This window comes from Helianthus annuus, chromosome 5 (assembly GCF_002127325.2).
Source record: "Helianthus annuus cultivar XRQ/B chromosome 5, HanXRQr2.0-SUNRISE, whole genome shotgun sequence".
In the NCBI taxonomy this organism is placed as follows: domain Eukaryota; kingdom Viridiplantae; phylum Streptophyta; class Magnoliopsida; order Asterales; family Asteraceae; genus Helianthus; species Helianthus annuus.
Window position 1 is genome coordinate 83,093,100 of NC_035437.2, and position 17,731 is coordinate 83,110,830.

Genomic DNA, 17,731 nt, shown 5'->3' on the forward strand with positions numbered 1-17,731 from the left:
TTTCTCCACAGACAAACCCTTGAATAACATTTATGGATGAAAGGAGGGAATAAGGGATCTATGGCCTCCAATGTTATCGATGGTCTTCAAATTAAAATGTTGTTAATGGGTTAATTTTAAATTGATTGACGCAATATTTGGCCCTACCACATAACGTCCTTTAATTGCTAAATAAAGACATGAAAAGGATTAAGACTAAAAAAAACAAGAGTAAACTGCACTTTGCGTTCATGAGGCGGCGTCATGTTGAGCATTTTTGGATGTCTGAGTTCGTGTACTTCGAAATTCGCTACACTCTGAGTCCCTTCGTTAAGATTTTGTTAGTTTGACTGTTAGATCAACAATTATTTTGGTAATTTCACAATACGAAAAAAATAAAAAAATTCAAGGACTGCAAGAACAAATCATATGACATTATTTGTATCTTCATCATATTCTTTCATATTTTCTTATTATTCTAAGGGTCATATTATTAGCACACCTTGTGTAACGCCCCGCGTTTTAATGCTTCCATATTCTTAGCAAGTATCGTCGTACTTCCTATATGTTGACTCTTGTACTCTCGTGTATCCTACTTTCGATTCTACTGTGTCTCGAGACGACTGATCATAATGATAATGAAAATGAAGCTATTTTAATCATAATTGCGTTAATCTATGTGCAAACTACTATTCTATGTAATACTTCTTTAATGAGAACGATGTATTTCTCCTAGATTCTTGACTCTTTGTTAAGCTTTGATACTTAATGCACGAGAAACTAACTTAACGCAAACTTGAAACGCGTGTATATTTGTTTACCTATGTTATATGTGGTTGATAAACACTAAACTTACCCTCTCGCTAAAATACTTAGAGCACCCGAACTAACTAACGCAACAAAACGCATTAAACGAGCGTCCTATACGCGAAACAAGGGATTGGTTGCACAAAACAGGCGGTTCAAACGAAGCCAACCGGCTTCGTGCGAAGGCAGGCTGCTTCGAACGAAGCCTCCTTGTTCGAACCCACCATCTCTATAAATAGTAACCTCACTTCTCCATTTTCATTCATTGCTGCCTTTTTGATCCGAAACGCTGCCGAATTGCTGTCCAACTGTTTTCAAATAAGATTTATCATTTTTACAACATTTCACAACGTTTTCCACTACGATTTCATCCAAACTTTAAGGTTTACCTAAAACTTCATCTTTTTCACTTAAACTCTATCTTTTTCATCTTAACTTCTCTGTTTTCATCAAACCCTTCATCTTTTTCATCAAATCTTCTTCATTTGCAACCGATCTACACTTAACCAAGTGTATTGGGCCTAGCTTCGGCTTCCCAACTTAGAAATATGTGGATTTCACACTCACCAAGTGTTATCTAAGTTAAAACCTTTTAAAAATTATTTTAAACTTGATTTTCACACTAAAACGGGCCTAAAACGACGTGTATTTCGTTTACTGAATAGTGGAACGAGGTAGTGTCAAAACCGTCTCGAATTGGACTCGAAAACACATCCGATTCAGGCAAAAACACAGCTCCAAACGTCGAGAACAACCACGAATGCGAGCTGGACTGTTCTGTGCGAAGCCAGGCTTCGTACGAAGGCACGCCTTCGTACGAAGGCACTGACTTTGCACATACCAGCCTAACTCTCACCCGTGACTTGAACAAAGACCTCTCCGACTCGAAGTTTAATCAGTAGCTTAAGGTTGGAGGGATGGACACTCGATTTTCCGAAGACATACACGAAGACACTCGATTTTGGACTACGGAAGCTACACCTGTGCGAAGACCCACCTTCGTACGAAGGAACAACTTCGTACGAAGCTACTGTGTCCCACTCCGACACTTCGATTTCCTACCGTTTCAGCACTTTGGAGGACTTACGCTTCTGTTTCTGTACGCAGGCTGATCCGGCACTCCCTTCAATCAATATCCGTCTGTGTTTACTTGACAAACACACACTGTGAGTATACTCAATCCCATTTTCGTTTTAAACACTATGGGTGCAACATGTATTCTATATAAAACACGTGATACTTGAAACTTATTTATAATCACACTGTATCCACGTTTGATCATGAAAACATGTGATGCTTATTAGTCTATATGCTATGTGTACGTTGTATCTATATGCTCATTAACTTTGCTAGCCTACCTTGACAATTATAGCGCTATAGGATTAACGCACCGCCCTAGAGTCTTGGGGTATTGTTAAGTTTGATACTTTAACATCCTCTTCGTTGCGACGATGTAGGAAAGGCACTTTGCGTTGGAAACTTGGGTTTGACATATAGTTTACATTAGCTTAGCTTGTTAGTAACCAGTATCATGTTATTCATGTTGGATATGAGCATTGAAACTTTTTATGCTATGTATTAAACTTGTATACTCGCCAACATTTTGTTGATGTTATTTTAATACATGTTGCAGGTTGATAGTCGAAGGGAAGCAAGAAAACAAGCTAGGATGAACGTAGAAACTCATCTTAGGAATAAATAGAATTTTGATTATGTTTAATACAATGTTTTGACTATGTTTGGATCTGTTTGACATTTTGGGTTATGAAAGTTGACTTAAATTTATTGTCACGTTTAGTGTTATGATGCTTTGAGCGATTTGTTCGTCCCGCCCCGATGTTTCCGCCATCGGTTGGGGTGTGACAGATTGGTATCAGAGCCAAAACTATAGGGAATTAGGTAGAATTGCCATGTTCAACCTAGTCTATAGTTTAAGTACCCAATCAGACCCTTCGTATGAACCCACTTAGGGGCTTCGTACGAACCACTTGTGATTCTCTCATTCGAACCTGCTTTAACCTACCTTCGAACGAACCCACATTATGCCCCTTCGTACGAACTCAGTAGCTTCGTACGAAGACAACATTTCCTAAGGTTGAAAACTATTTTGCCTTTCCTAAGGCTAACACAATACACACTTGAAGGCTTTGAAGATACTCTTATAACACAAGCGAAATGACTCATCAAAATAAAGGTGATTCCCGCACTTGGTGATGACTTTCACTCCGCTATACTTGTATTTTGCACACCCTCAAGTTAGGACTGATATCCAAACCTTGAAGGAAATTTCCTCTCATATTCTAGTGGTCTTACCTTTTGATAAGTACAACCACCCTAGGGTACGATGTTACCAAGTTAGAGGTGAAACTCGCATCTTGATAACTAGTCCCACTCCTTGATTTTCAATCTCGCCAAGGTTTCGATTTCTCCAATCGATTAAGGACGTGTAGTAACTGGAAGGACAAATATCGTTAGTCGTTCTCGATGAGAGTATTTGTCTATTAGGCCAAAGCACGTTTCCTTAACCCGAAAGGACTCTCGAACACCTTGGAATAGTCGACGTTTCTCTACCCAAAATAATCCAATATTTTATGAGCCTCTCTTTTATGCTATCTCTATTTATATGTGATTTTGTACTTGTGACTTCGTTTATTTCAAAACTGTTACACAATTCACACGTTTCTTGCAATCTAAAATAATAATAATAATAATCTCTCATGAACAAATTAAATTTATGATGCTTTTGTTATTCTAGGTGATACAATGTGAAAACTTGTTATGCTATGTGAAACATATGTGCTATATGAAATAATTTGAAACCTTTATGTGCTATGTGATACATCCTGTGATACAAACCAATTTAACAAAGACATTATGATCAAGTCTCATCCAATCCTTGCTTTGAATCTTAGATGTCATCAAGTCGACTTTCCAACCCTCACAAGAAGTCTAAGGCTAACTCTCAGAAGAAGATGATGTCCTTCATGGCCGATCAGATCGCACGTATCGCTCCCAAGATCATCACTGAAATTCAGGGTTCCAGCACTCCCCCCTCCTCTGTTGATTCGAAAGTGGTCCAACCCAAGCTTGTGAGCTTCAACTACAAACACTTCATCACCTGCAACCCTAAGCCCTTCACGGGCAACGATGGGGTGACTGCAATGTTGGAATGGTTCGATAGCATTGAAGTTACTTTCATCAACAGTGAGTGCCCTGAACATCTCAAGACTAGGAGTGTTACTGGTGTTTTCCAAGGCAGAGCATTGGAATGGTGGACAATGAGAGAAACATCCGCTCCAACGAAGAAGCTTATGCTTTACCATGGGCCAAGGTTAGAGAACTGATGATGCGTGAATTCTGTCCTCCTTATGAGCAGTAAAAGCTCGAAGACGAGTTTTGGCATCTTAAACAAATTGGTGATGACAATCTGGCCTATACCACCCGTTTCAAGCAACATGATCGTGCCACATTTGGTGTCCACTCCTAAACGCATGATCATGAAGTACATTCATGGGTTACCCTTTGGCATGCGTGACGCCATTGAAGTAGCACAGCTGGACTCCATCGAAGAAGTTTACCGACTAGCAACAAGTCTGAACAACAACCGTGTTCGTGATAAACAGTTTGCCACACCTGCCTCCTCGAAACCAGCCAACCAGATCACCCAGCAATCAAGTGGTAGCAAGGGTAAGAAACGGAAGTCTCAAAACCCTGGTTGCAATGATATTGTACCTTCTGCAAATCCAAACCCTGCTTCCCCTGAGAACACCAAGAAGCCATACACTGGGGTTCATCCTAAGTGCGATACTTGTCACTATCATCACCCTGCAAACTCAACCTGCCGCCATTGCACTTCATGCAACCGTTATGGTCACACAGCCCCTTACTGCCGCCAAACCAACCAAGTTCAGCAAGCTGCCCAGAACCCCAAACCAGCAAACAACACACGAGCCTGCTACAAGTGTGGTGATACCACTCATCTCCGTCCTCAATGCCCTCAACTAAATCAAGAGTAACCGCCGCAGCAAGCCCCACAAGGACGAACATTCAACATCAACGCCAAGCAAGCTCAGAACGACAATGACGTCGTTAATGGTACGTTCCTTGTTAATAATCTTTACGCTTCGATACTATTTGATACTAGTGCGGACAAAAGCTTTGTTTCCGTTGAATTCGAATCTTTGTTAGATTGTGCACGCTCTAAACTACCTAAGTCGTTCTCAGTCGAGATTGCCGATGGTAAGTTTATCTTAGTCGATTTTATTCTTCGTGATTGTCTCCTTACTCTTAACGAGCACATCTTCACTATCGACCTTATACCCATGCAACTGGGTAGTTTCGATGTCATAGTAGGCATGGATTGGCTACGTAAAAACCATGCTGAAATTGCTTGCTACGAGAAGTACGTTCGTTTACCTCTCCCGTCTGGTGATACATTGCGCGTCTATGGAGACCGACTTTTTAGAGGACTGAAATTGATGTCATGCACTCAAGCGAATAAATGCTTACGCAAACAGTACTTTGCCTTTTTAGCCCACGTTGTGGAAGAAAAGGGCAAGGGAAAGAGCGTAAGTGATGTTCCAGTAATGTGTGGTTTCCCTGACGTCTTTCCTGAAGATCTTCCTGGTCCTCCTCCATCTCAATCTATTGATTTTCGTATCGATCTCGTACCTGGTCCGACTCCTGTTGCCAAGGCTCCTTACCGACTTGCATCCTCTGAGATGCAAGAGTTATCTAGTCAACTCCAAGAGCTCCTCGACAAAGGTTTCATACGTCCAAGTACCTCATCTTGGGGTGCTCCTGTGCTTTTCGTCAAAAAGGATGGTTCGTTTCGCAAGTGCATCGACTACCGTGAGCTTAACAAACTCACTGTCAAAAAGCGTTATCCTCTCCCTCGCATCGATGATCTCTTTGACCAACTACAAGGCGCAACTTGCTTCTCTAAGATCGACCTTCGATCTGGTTATCATCAGCTACGTGTTCTCCAAGAAGATATCCCTAAGACCAGCTTTCGAACCCGCTATGGACACTACGAGTTCATGGTTATGCCTTTTGGCTTGACTAACGCACCCGCTATGTTCATGGATCTAATGAATCGTGTTTGCAAACCTTACTTGGATCGTTTTGTAATTGTTTTTATTGATGATATTTTTATTTATTCTAAAACCTAAGCTGATCATGAACGTCACTTACGCCTTATACTAGAACTCCTACGTGGTGAAAGCCTATACGCAAAGTTTTCTAAGTGCGAATTTTGGATAAAAGAAGTACAATTCCTCGAGCACGTCGTTAGCAAACAAGGAATCCATGTTGACCCTTCCAAGATCGAAGCAGTGAAGAATTAGATCATGCCTAAATCTGCATCTGAGGTTCATTCCTTCTTAGGATTGGCGGGTTATTACCGTCGATTCATCTCAAACTTTTCAAAAATCGTTGTTCCTCTCACTTCGTTGACTCAAAAACAGAAACCTTTTGCTTGGGGTCCTGAGCAAGAGGAATCTTTTCAAACTCTTAAGAATCTACTTTGTAACGCTCCTGTACTTGCTCTCCCCGATGGGAATGATGATTTCGTGGTATATTGTGATGCCTCGAACCGTGGTCTTGGTTGTGTTCTCATGCAGCGAGACAAGGTCATCACTTATGCCTCCCGACAGCTCAAGATACATGAGAAAAACTACACTACCCACGATCTAGAGCTTGGCGCAGTTGTTTTTGCGTTAAAGATTTGGCGACACTACCTATATAGTACTAAGTGCGTGGTTTTCACTGACCATAAGAGCCTACAGCACATCTTTAACCAAAAGTAACTAAACATGCGTCAGCGACGTTGGGTGGAGTTGCTTAACGACTACGACTGCGAGATTTGCTATCATCCTGGTAAAGCAAATGTCGTGGCCGATGCTCTTAGTCGTAAGACTCATGTTAGTAGTATTCGTTGTTTTCAAGCTTCTAGTGACCTTCATGCTTGTATTCGTGAAGCTCAATACTCGTCAGCCAACGAAGGTAGTCTAATCGTCGAAATACGAGGTGCTTCTATAAACCAACTAGTGACAAAGTCTGATGGACTTCAATACTATCTCGATCGCATCTGGTTACCAGACAGCGACAATCTTCGTGAGCTCATCATGAATGAGGCTCACAAATCCCGATACTCTATTCATCCTGGTGCTGATAAGATGTACCATGACTTGCGTACGTCTTATTGGTGGCCTGGCATGAAAAAGGACATCGCCACTTACGTCTCAAAATGTCTCACATGCTCGAAGGTTAAGGCCGAGCATCAGCGTCCTTCAGGTCTTCTCGAACAACCCAAAATTCCTATTTGGAAATGGGCTAGAATTGCTATGGACTTAATAACCAAACTCCCTCGTACACCTTCTAGTCACGATAGCATATGGGTAATCATCGACCGTTTGACCAAATCAACTCACTTTCTTCCTACTCGTGAAGATTTCAAAGTGGAGAAACTTGCTCGAATCTACACGGATGAAATCATATGTCGTCATGGTATACCCATTGACATCATCTCTGACCGCGATGGTCGTTTCACATCGCGCCTTTGGAAAACTTTTCAGTCCGCTATGCTTATATGTAAAGCCTTATGCTTATCAGGTGGTGCACTTCCCATAGAGATCTAACGGCCTTCTATAATTCAGAGAAGATCTACGTTTTCTTCAGCCTTGTGTTCCCTGTGGAGATACGAGAGGATCCTTACATTTAATGCGAGTTGTACCTTGCTCGTACCATCACCGAAAACCTTTCTCTCTCCCCTATTCAGGCATTAAATGCCATTGACAAGTTCAGTCTGTAGCTCATATGACCGGAACAATTGGCTTGAAGTGATGATCTTTCAGACTATCTCATGATATCCCTTCCCTCGAGGCCCAGCTCTTATGTAAAGCTTAATGGGCTTTATGTTCCTTTGCATTGGGAGCCCAGACGAGGAGCCCAATCAGGGGCCCTCGTCGACATTCATGATGGTTGTCTCGGATTAAGAAAGTTAATATATAAGTTTTGGAGGTGTTAAGATGGGTGGGATGTAACAAAAATTGATATCTAAGTTCTAGAGGTGGTAAGATAAGTGGTTTTTAACAACTTGGTTTGGAGTGGGTTGAATTGAAACACATAACACCTTTTGTCCATTTTTACAAAAATGCAGTAATTAGTATAAAAATATATTAACACAACAATAATCTTAATGGAATGTAACAATACAGGATGTATGCATTCAAAATACCACTTTGGGTGGCTCTCATCATTTTTATCCCTTCCCTTTTAGCTAAAAAAGTTTATTTCCGCAGTTTGAGATAAAACCCTATCCATTTAAAGTCAAAGAACAAGGCTGGCTGCTCTTAATAATCATCCAACATCTTATGCATCGCAATTTCACGACTCTTCGTCATGTAATCATCCAACGTCTAATCATATCAGAGGTAGTCTAAGTTCTCTATATATGTTTCCAAATTAGGCTTCTATGATTTGTTAGAATTACATGTATTTGATCTAAAATTGTCTACCAGGTGCTGGAAATTGTAACTGGAATCTTTCTACCTTGCATCAAATTCAGCTAAAGAAAATATAAAGCTGTTTGGTAAGTCTCTTTGACTTTGGTGTTTAATTTTGACCACCATAATGTTTGTTATTGCTGACTCGTTTTTTTGTGAAGTAACAAGAGAAAACTAGAGACAACGATGGGAACTGGAAAATCAAATTTCAATTCTAGGGTCGTGAAAGAGTATTTGAAGCCGAAATATTCTGCAAGTGTTGGTGAAGAACTTGAAGATGGGCTCTTTGATTGTAATATGAAAAATTTATGTACTTACGCTGATGGCTATTTCGCACATAATAAACTCCTGAACATTTTATGAAGTTTAAGGATTGCACGCAAAAAAGGGTTACCTTTTCGTTAAATTTTGAGGAGTCCGGTAATTTATAGTAATAAGAAAGGACTTATGTTTATAAGAAAGTGTGCGCAGGTATTTAAAACTATCCCAATTCTTTTTATTTGTACTCACCATTAAGCAGTGTTTGTTACGGGGAATGGAATGGATCGTTCCAACGGAATGAAAAAACGGTTGTTAATAATCCTTTCTTAAATGCGACGAATAAAGAAATTATTCAAACACCAAAAATTATCCAGCGGTAAATTGGAACAGATAGAAAAATACCTGGGATTAATATTATAAACGGATAAGGAATTAGTCTTGGAACAATAAAGAAGCCTACACCAATTATCCCAATCGACTATTATCTCGCTCGCTATTTTTTCTGGATTTTTATAGTTCCTCATATCCTTTCTGCGGATAACCCTGCAATTTAGAGAGAAAGTTCATAGTCACTGATGAGACCTTCCTCTTCAATTGCTTCACGGACCAGATCTTCATAATCATCCAGATTGATCCCAAGTGCCGCTCCAATCCTGATAGTCTCTGCCACTTCCTTGGATAATGCATCGGGGTCGTTCCGGAAGGGGGGTTTAGTTGAACATCGGACTGATTCCTCATTGCTTTGAATCCGAGTTTCTTCTTCAAAATGTTATAATAACATTAATCTCCATAAGGATGTTTAATGCATGATTTATTTCAAACTAAACAAGAAATGTTTTATTATTTGAGGTTTCATAATCTTTTTCCATGTTTGTCAAATTGTTTATTAAATTATGTAACCAAATATCTAGATTTATGTATAAGATAAATATAAACTGAGATAAAATACTTTAAGAACTTCATTCCATTCTTTTGTTATTCCATTCCTTAATACAGTGTGTTGATTTCTTTTCAGTTTTTGATAGTTGTGTCCAACTGCGTACTTCTAGTATGTTTATACGATAGGGAGGGGAATTGGAATATATCTCCTGGTCTGGCAGCCATCCTCATTGTTGAACATGTTCTCCTTCTTATCAAGTTTGGGTTCTCAGAGATTGTACCCGAGGTAAATCGTTTTCTAAAGTTGCCAATTTTCACCATCCTTGACTTAAAAACCAGTAAACAAGTTAAAAGGAAAAGCTAACTAAAGTGTATATTTAATGCTAACTCATGAGGCCATTACCAAAATAGAGTGTATATTTACTGCTAACTCAATTCTTATTTAAACTAGGTTATTAGCATATATTAGGGATAGGTACTAGAATGCCACTCAACTATTCAACTTATATACTACTTTATGCGTCATGTCATGTCATGTCACATCACCTAAATATGTGTCGGGTTTTGTTGATAACCTTCTCTGATTAGGGATTTAAATCCTAAAATATAACTTTACATTTTTACTCTTGTAGGAACCTGATTAGATAAAAGCAAACAGATTAAGGAACGCTACTCAAGCACAAAACAGGTGTTCTAAGCACATTTCTGATGGTAAAACACTGGCCAAAAGTAGACAAAATATTGAATAATTATTGACTAATGCTATTCTGGTGTTCTATACTTGTGTCTTAAGGAATATTAAGGATTGTAGTTGAACAAAAATCTTGATCGCGTTGGATTACATTAACAAGCCACTGGAGTAATCATAAGTGCGTATCTGGTGGATCAGGAAAACGAATGTTTCTACTATGAATGTTTGGGAATAAAATATCAAAAAACAGGTATTGCATCTTATATGTGTGTTTGGCTCATAGGTTTTGTCTTTTAAGCGGCCAGGAATGAAACTCATTCCGGTCTATTATCGAGCCTATACAATAGTGATTCTAACTGTAAACCGAAACCACCTAAGATATTCATCCCATATCTCCTTGCCAAAGACGAATAAGAATTGTATACGGAAAAAAATTTCTAACGAAAAGAGTTGTACATAACCCATGCAGAACCAAACGATAACAAACAAATAGGGCAATCAGAAAACATAATGATAAAAATATCAAACCAGCTGATGAACCTGGTTTCATTTCCTACCTCTGATCTTGGAAGCCTGTCTATTCTTCTTCTTCACACCTGACTTTGAAACCTTAAGGCTCCTGTTTACAGCACTCAACCTTGCAAGAGCAGCCTTCTTCAAATCTGGCTTGTAATAGTTATCTGCCACCTGTAAAACAATATACCATAGTTGGTTTTTTTAGAAGGTGAATTTCTTTAATCCTGTCATTTGTTGGATTTTAACCCAAGACCTTCAAACCTTAGTGTTCCTAAAGGCATTGCCTGTGCCAATGGGCCACCTTAGTTTGAGCGCGCCCTTGTATATACATATATAACATATTTACTGCTATTTCCATTCTTCCTCTATAGAACAAACACTCTTATTCAATCCAATCTATTGTTGCTGTGCTTAGAAAACCTATATACTAATAACTGAAAAATCACATGGTTTTCATCCATGAGGTAAGGGTGATCCTCGAATAATAATTACCTGGTTTGAAACCGCCTTTACCATACGGTAAAACTCTTTTTTCAAAATGCTTTTGTGAAGCAAACTTGCAGGCTTTCCCTGTTTGTTGGTCTTAGTCGTTGCAAGCATAACAGATTGGTCCTTACCAGCAGGCTGGATGGTCACCGTCTTCTTGTTGGCTAGTCCTGCAAGTATTCAATTTTTATATAACCTAATAACACTGTATCAACCTTTTCAAAATCCTGCAAGTATTCAATTTACGCAGACAGAAGAATCAAAATCCTTAAAACCAGCTCAATTCTAACGTCACTTCATATACGAATTCAAAATCAGAGAGGTTACCAGAATGTTTGTAGGAGTTAACATTGTAGAGATTATTAGGTTCTTTGCTGAACTGAACACTCTGAGTTCCATTACCGAACTCCTTGACGAGAAAGGAGCTGTTCTTCTTCACGATTTCCCATATCCGCTGCCACGGTACAGTCGCCATTGCTCCTCCTTCACTGCAGCAAATCAGAGTTAATATACAGAATGCAAACAGTTCGTCGAAGATTGCCCACCGCTGTGAGAGTTGTTGAAAGTGATGTACTCGTTTGTTTACAGAAACCCTACCCTACCCTAGGCTGTTGATATTCACTCGGGTTTTGTTGTTGGGTTTTCTAATGGCACACCCCCTGTCTATCTATACACTTTTTCAATTCAATACGTATCGTATAGGCTTATACGATGCGTATTGAATTAAAGTAAAAAAACATGGCAGATTGACATGTGCAGGTTATGTCTAGCGGCGGGCCTGATACGCATCGTATAGGCCTATACGATGCGTATCAGGTTGCTGTTTTTTTGAATTTATTTTTTGTTGTGTTGTGTCGAATGCGAACCTGAGAAACGAAAGGGATTTCGAGCAGTTGGTTGATGATATGATTGATAAAGATCTTGACACGATTATTTCCATTTTCAAGTATTATTAAAACCATTCAAGCCAACCAGTCTACAATGTGGATCACACATGATAAAAGCGCTTCTTTAGACAATCTGGGATTATGTTCCGTTTCTTCGAGATTTACGTCTGATGTCCAAGTTTGATCACATTTGACTTCATTTGTGTGACAACCTGTAATTAACGACCTTTAATTACGTGATTAACATGTGATTAAAGCGATAATAAATAGTGTCTAAGACGTAGATTAACTTAATTGGGCCCTTGGAGTGTCTAGGAGCGCCTAATCGACATTACAGCGCACGTATGGTGATTTTGGGAATTCTGCTGAACGATAAGCGATAACTAACTGATACCGCACGAAATACTGACAACGCCGACAAGTACAAAGTTTTTACGTATAACTTATACATGTGAATGTGATTTTGTGGAAATAACACGCTTTCAAACGCCACAAAACGCAAACGCGAACGAAAAACACAATAGTAAGAATGCACCGACAACGAAACGGAGACCCCAGACACGCGTATTACCTACAAAACCAAAGTTTTGAGATTATTTAACTTTGTTTTTAAATTTTATTATCCGTAGTTGAAAACGGATCGCAAAACGGACACAAAATGACGAACGACACAGTTTACGCGCTTTAACGTAACCGATAAAAATGCGCATCGAATATCGATTTTTGACGTAGTTTATGGGAATTTCGACTTATCATTATATTTTTTATGATGTTTTACGATAATCGGGTTCGAAAAACGGGCTTCAAGAATGTGTATGGGCCGCTCAAAACACGCTAACGGGCCTTGGGCCCAAACTTACTAAACTAAACCTATGTATTTAAGAGAAGAGTAACCCTAGTTCCATCTCATTTCACATACACACGCACACCACAACAGAACTCCCTCCTCTGCTCCCTCTTCTTCTTCGATCACAGACCCACAACCAGTCACCCATCTTTATCTCTCTTAATCTCCGGTAACCGGAGAAAGCTCCGATCGACCACTGGCTTGTTGCCGTTTTCCGGCACCCAAACACAACGCAGCCGCACCCCGCACCTGCCTCTGTCTCGTCCTGCAAGCCCGGACACCGGCGGATCCGGTGTTGATACGGCGGACGACCGTCGTTTTTACCGATTTAACGGTCGGCCACTACTCTCGGGTGGTGGCGCACGGCGTTGGAACGGAGACAGAAAAAGACATCGGAAATAGAGAGAGAACGGGCGACGAAACGACATCGGTGGTCCCTATTTCATCTCCGACAAACTTCACGAACTGCTGACGACGGAAATGTTGCTGTTGTTGATGTTGAAGACGGGTTTAACGGCTGAAGTGGTGGTGGTGAGCGACTGTAATAACGACAGTAGTGATGCTTGGTTTCTCTCGGTTCACGGTTCGATATTTAGTGAAATTTTGGTTCGGGTTTGCAGTAAATCGGGTCAGATTTGAGGTTCCCAGACTTGATTCAAGTCTCGGGTCAACCACGGGTCAACACAGGGTCACGTAGTTCAGATTTCGGGCTCGGGTTTCGGCTAAAGCGCGATGTAACCCGGGTCAATTCGGGTCAAGAAGTCAGCAGTAGTTCGGTTGGTTTTGGTCAACAAAAAGTTCGATTCAGATTTCGGTTTGGGTTTGGAGTAGATCGGCTCGGAATTTGGTTCAAGTTGGATTTGTTCTGGTTTCGTGACTCAGTCGGGTTCGAGTTAACTCAGCTGCGTTTCGGGTCAAACGCGGTTGACTCGGTCAACACTTGAGTCAACTCGGGTCAATAGACGGTCAACTGAGGTCAAAATCAGTCAAAGTAAGGCTTGGTAAAGTTTAAACGTGACGAATTATTAGTACGTTATTTTTAGATTGTTAGCAATACGCGAACCGAGTTCGAACCATCATTTATTTAGTGATTATATACGTTTAATTTTTGGCGCACATACATATAATGTTTGATTGACAATTGTTGAGTTTTTGATAAGATAACGACAACTTGGGTTGTCGGGGTTATTCCAAAAACAGAGGAAACTCTGTCCGTTTTTCCTAAAAACTCGTAATACGAAATGTACCTACATTCTAAAAACGACATTTATGAATAACTGGAGTTTTCCTCTAAGATAAAATATAAAGATATCTTTATGTTGACAACGTTATAAGCTAACGAAACCCGATACTCATTTAAAATAAATATAATGTATATATTTACTTCGAATATCAATACTTCCGAACGCTTTTACAAATAACTATAATGTATATATGTATTCCGAACATCAACATTTCCGAACAATTTTATAAAATAAATATAATTATTATATTTATTTCAACGTCGTTACTTCGTGATACTTTATAAAATAAATATAATCGTCTATATTTATTTCGAACGGCGGAATTCGGGATTCACTTTTCAAACATTTAATATTTGGAAATTATATAATGTGAATATGATTATTTATATTTCTTTCCATCGCCTAGAATCCGAATTCTTACAAAGTGAATATATTTATTTATATTCGTTTCAAACATCAAGTTTCGAATATATTTATATATGTAGATCTATTTATTTATTTCCATCCTACGAAAACTATAACAGTATGTTACCGTATTATATACGATATTTTGAATACATACTATTTCATCTACGCCTTCTATTCGCGACGACTAACACGGCTTCATACACACACACACACACACACACACACACACATATATATATATATATATATATATATATGATTATATACATAAATGTATATATTTTCTAAACCACTCGGAAACTAAGTTGTTTCCGAGACCTAGCGTTATCCCGACCATAAATGGGATCAAATAACCATAGTCCGGTTATTTCAAATCAAAGTATTAACACCTTCGTAGAGTCGTCTTATTAACGACTCGGTAGAGCTCGGACACGTAGTTTATCTACGTTGTCTTATGTAGAAACTGATAAGTTATTCCCTGTTAGGATTACTATAGATGCACGCTAGCGAGTTCACATTCTTGGAATGACATCAAGGAAACACATGTAGCTAGCTTTGCACAGGAATATCAAGGTGAGTTCATAACCCCCACTTTTTACTGTTTTACATTTTTATAAATGTTTTCGAGGGTGGAAAGACATGCAAGTTTCGCAAAAGTACTCAATATTTCGATGAACGAAAACTATATATATTTCTAAACCATTTCGCAACAGGATTTCAACGAACTCAAATGGTTTACGAAAAATTTCATGCTGAACTTACCGGTTTTTACAACAATACAAGGTTTTCGAAACATGCATGAGTTTTAATGACGTGGGCAAAGACCCAATGTCACTAGGACTGGATAGTTCACTAGGGCAAAGGTCCAATATCACTAGGACTGGATAGTCCACTAGGGCAAAGGCCCAATGTCACTAGGACTGGATAGTTCACTAGGGCAAAGGCCCAAGGATGTGGGCAAAGGCTCAATGTCACTAGGGCTGGATGGTCCATTACTCACTAAGGGCCATAAGGTCTCTAAAACTGTACAGTGAAGTCCTCGCTACTATTTGGAACTATAATCGCCTGCTAGTCTACCGTCTTGAGTAAACGGTTTGGCGAGGCACTTGCTAGCACAGGGTGGGTTATAGGCTCATGCGGGCATGTTGTCCTTGTCGTACACGGACATTGACGATTATATAATTTATACAAACACAAGATTTTCAAATGACATGCCAAAGAAAATGGTTTTATTACATTCTCTCGACATTACTTTAAAACCGGTCATCAAAAAGATTTATTTTAAATCTTTTCAAAACAAACTATGAACTCGCTCAACATTATGTTGACTTTTTCGCATGTTCTTTCTCAGGTTGCATTTTCGCACTATGGAACGGTTGGAATAGGAGAACCCATGGGAATTCGAGTACTTAGTGGCATTCACTTTCTAGAAGTCTTAGCTTATTTGCTTCCGCTGTGCAATGAAGATACCGGTCCAGTCACGCCAGCTCTGATATTTTCGGGGTGTGACAGATTGGTATCAGAGCCATAGGTTTCAGCGAATTAGGTTTCTGTAGAGATACCTAGGCTTTAACCTCACAATCCTCTAGGGACTTAGATATCAAGAATTGAACACATACAGAACGCCTAAGACTCGAATATGGGTTCCAACCGTTGCCAAGAACAATGAGTCAACTATTTTGATTTTAAACATGCACAAGAGATGCGTTTGATACACGATACACGAAACGAAGACATATAGTAAGCAAAAACCTTGAGGGTTTTAATAACATGCATTTATGACCTTGGGAAAGCTTATGTTGAAACTCATTAAAGGTCCTCAGTTAGAAACCTTGACTAACAACTCGCGCAAATGCCATTATATTTTGTCGTCTATGCTATCTTACTTACCCGAGCAGGTAACCTACGCGGAATAAAACGCCAGTGCACACGAATACATGAAAACTCAAATTATACGTTAACGGATGTCGGGGCACATCACATTCTACGTAGAACGAAACGCTAATGCGCAACTATACATGAAACTTAATCTGTACGTCAGCGGACGTCGAAGTACAAAACACACGACTTTCGAGGCAAGGCCTTTGGAAAGCATGATTGGGGATGACAACAACGACGTTAACTCCGTCAATGACAGAACTACGGATCGAAATGCGGCAATTTGCCACGCGATAATGCAAATGACACGAGTCACGCTAAGGTATGTTAAAACAAGATTTCCCAGCAGTCAATACTTGCTTAGTCTGAAGAGACTCACAATGTTTGGCGCTGCAACCGAAGTCACACGTCTTCGCATCCCCCCTATTTCATTTATGGCAAATACGCAATGTTTGACATTCCATGGTAATGTCATCTAACAACCGATTATCACATGAAGTTCCAGGTAAAGTCCTTTGTTGGTGCACTACATCTGTTGATTACGTCTAGGTGTCTAGGATCAGGTCTTACATCGTATTGTATAGCATAGGGCACGTAATACGAGAAAACAAGAGTCTGTATAGGTTTTATATGCTAGGTCCGCTTATATGGTCTTTAGGATATTGGTTCGCTCATAGGTGCATGCCGGTCCGCTTATGTGGACTTGTCAGGTCCGCTCTTATGGTCATGTGACACATAAGCGGACCTAACTGCCTATATATAGGGTAGTTTGAGCGATCCTCATAAGAGTAGTTGTCGAATTCCACGCCGAAGCTCTGCCGGTGTGAAGATTGAGCTGTAAAATGTTTCAAATCAATAAAACAAGCAGTTAGGAGGAAGAACAAGCTATATCTACTTGCATTTCTTATTATTCCGCATCTGAAACGCAAGAGACAACCTCTGAACGACTCGTTCGGGTCAGCAAACGATCCTACAAGTGGTATCAGAGCTTGGGAGGAGGTTTTCTGCAGATTATAGCCGGATTTCATCGATTTTTCTCACTTCTACACCTTCTTTTCTTCGTTCGGATAGTTTTAACGGTCGGAATCGTCTCAAAATTTCAAGGATTGTGCACATCAGTATAACGACAAACCCTGGAAAGTTTCGTGTCAAAATTCGAAGTTTTAGTGGGACAAATCATGTTCGTTATGTGGTCCGCTCGAACTGACGTCATCATGATCCGCTTATAGATCACTGTCTGGTTCGCTTATTTTTACACATTTAAGTCTGGTTCACTCAAAATTAGTAGTCTGGTTCGCTCGAGTGTACAAGTTTCACCTGGTTCGCTCCAAATTGGTGTTGTT

General features: G+C 39.7%; 1 protein-coding gene across 1 annotated transcript; it reads right to left on the minus strand.

The window, feature by feature from the left end:
* Nucleotides 1–10,279: 10,279 nt before the first annotated feature.
* Nucleotides 10,280–11,599, minus strand: LOC110940611 (60S ribosomal protein L28-2). Its single transcript, XM_022182163.2, has 3 exons — nucleotides 11,452–11,599; nucleotides 11,131–11,294; nucleotides 10,280–10,809 (listed from the first exon to the last, which is right to left on the minus strand). Exons 1-3 carry the CDS (start codon nucleotides 11,597–11,599, stop codon nucleotides 10,669–10,671), a joined length of 453 nt encoding a protein of 150 aa, XP_022037855.2. The 3' UTR covers nucleotides 10,280–10,668.
* Nucleotides 11,600–17,731: the final 6,132 nt, after the last annotated feature.

Coding starts and splice junctions, on each gene's coding strand:
- LOC110940611 (XM_022182163.2), bottom strand. CDS start 11,599: ATGGCGACTGTACCGTGGCAGCGGATATGGGAAATCGTGAAGAAGAAC. Junction 11,295..11,451: donor TAACTCCTACAAACATTCTG/GTAACCTCTCTG, acceptor GAATACTTGCAG/GACTAGCCAACAAGAAGACG. Junction 10,810..11,130: donor TAAAGGCGGTTTCAAACCAG/GTAATTATTATT, acceptor ATTGTTTTACAG/GTGGCAGATAACTATTACAA.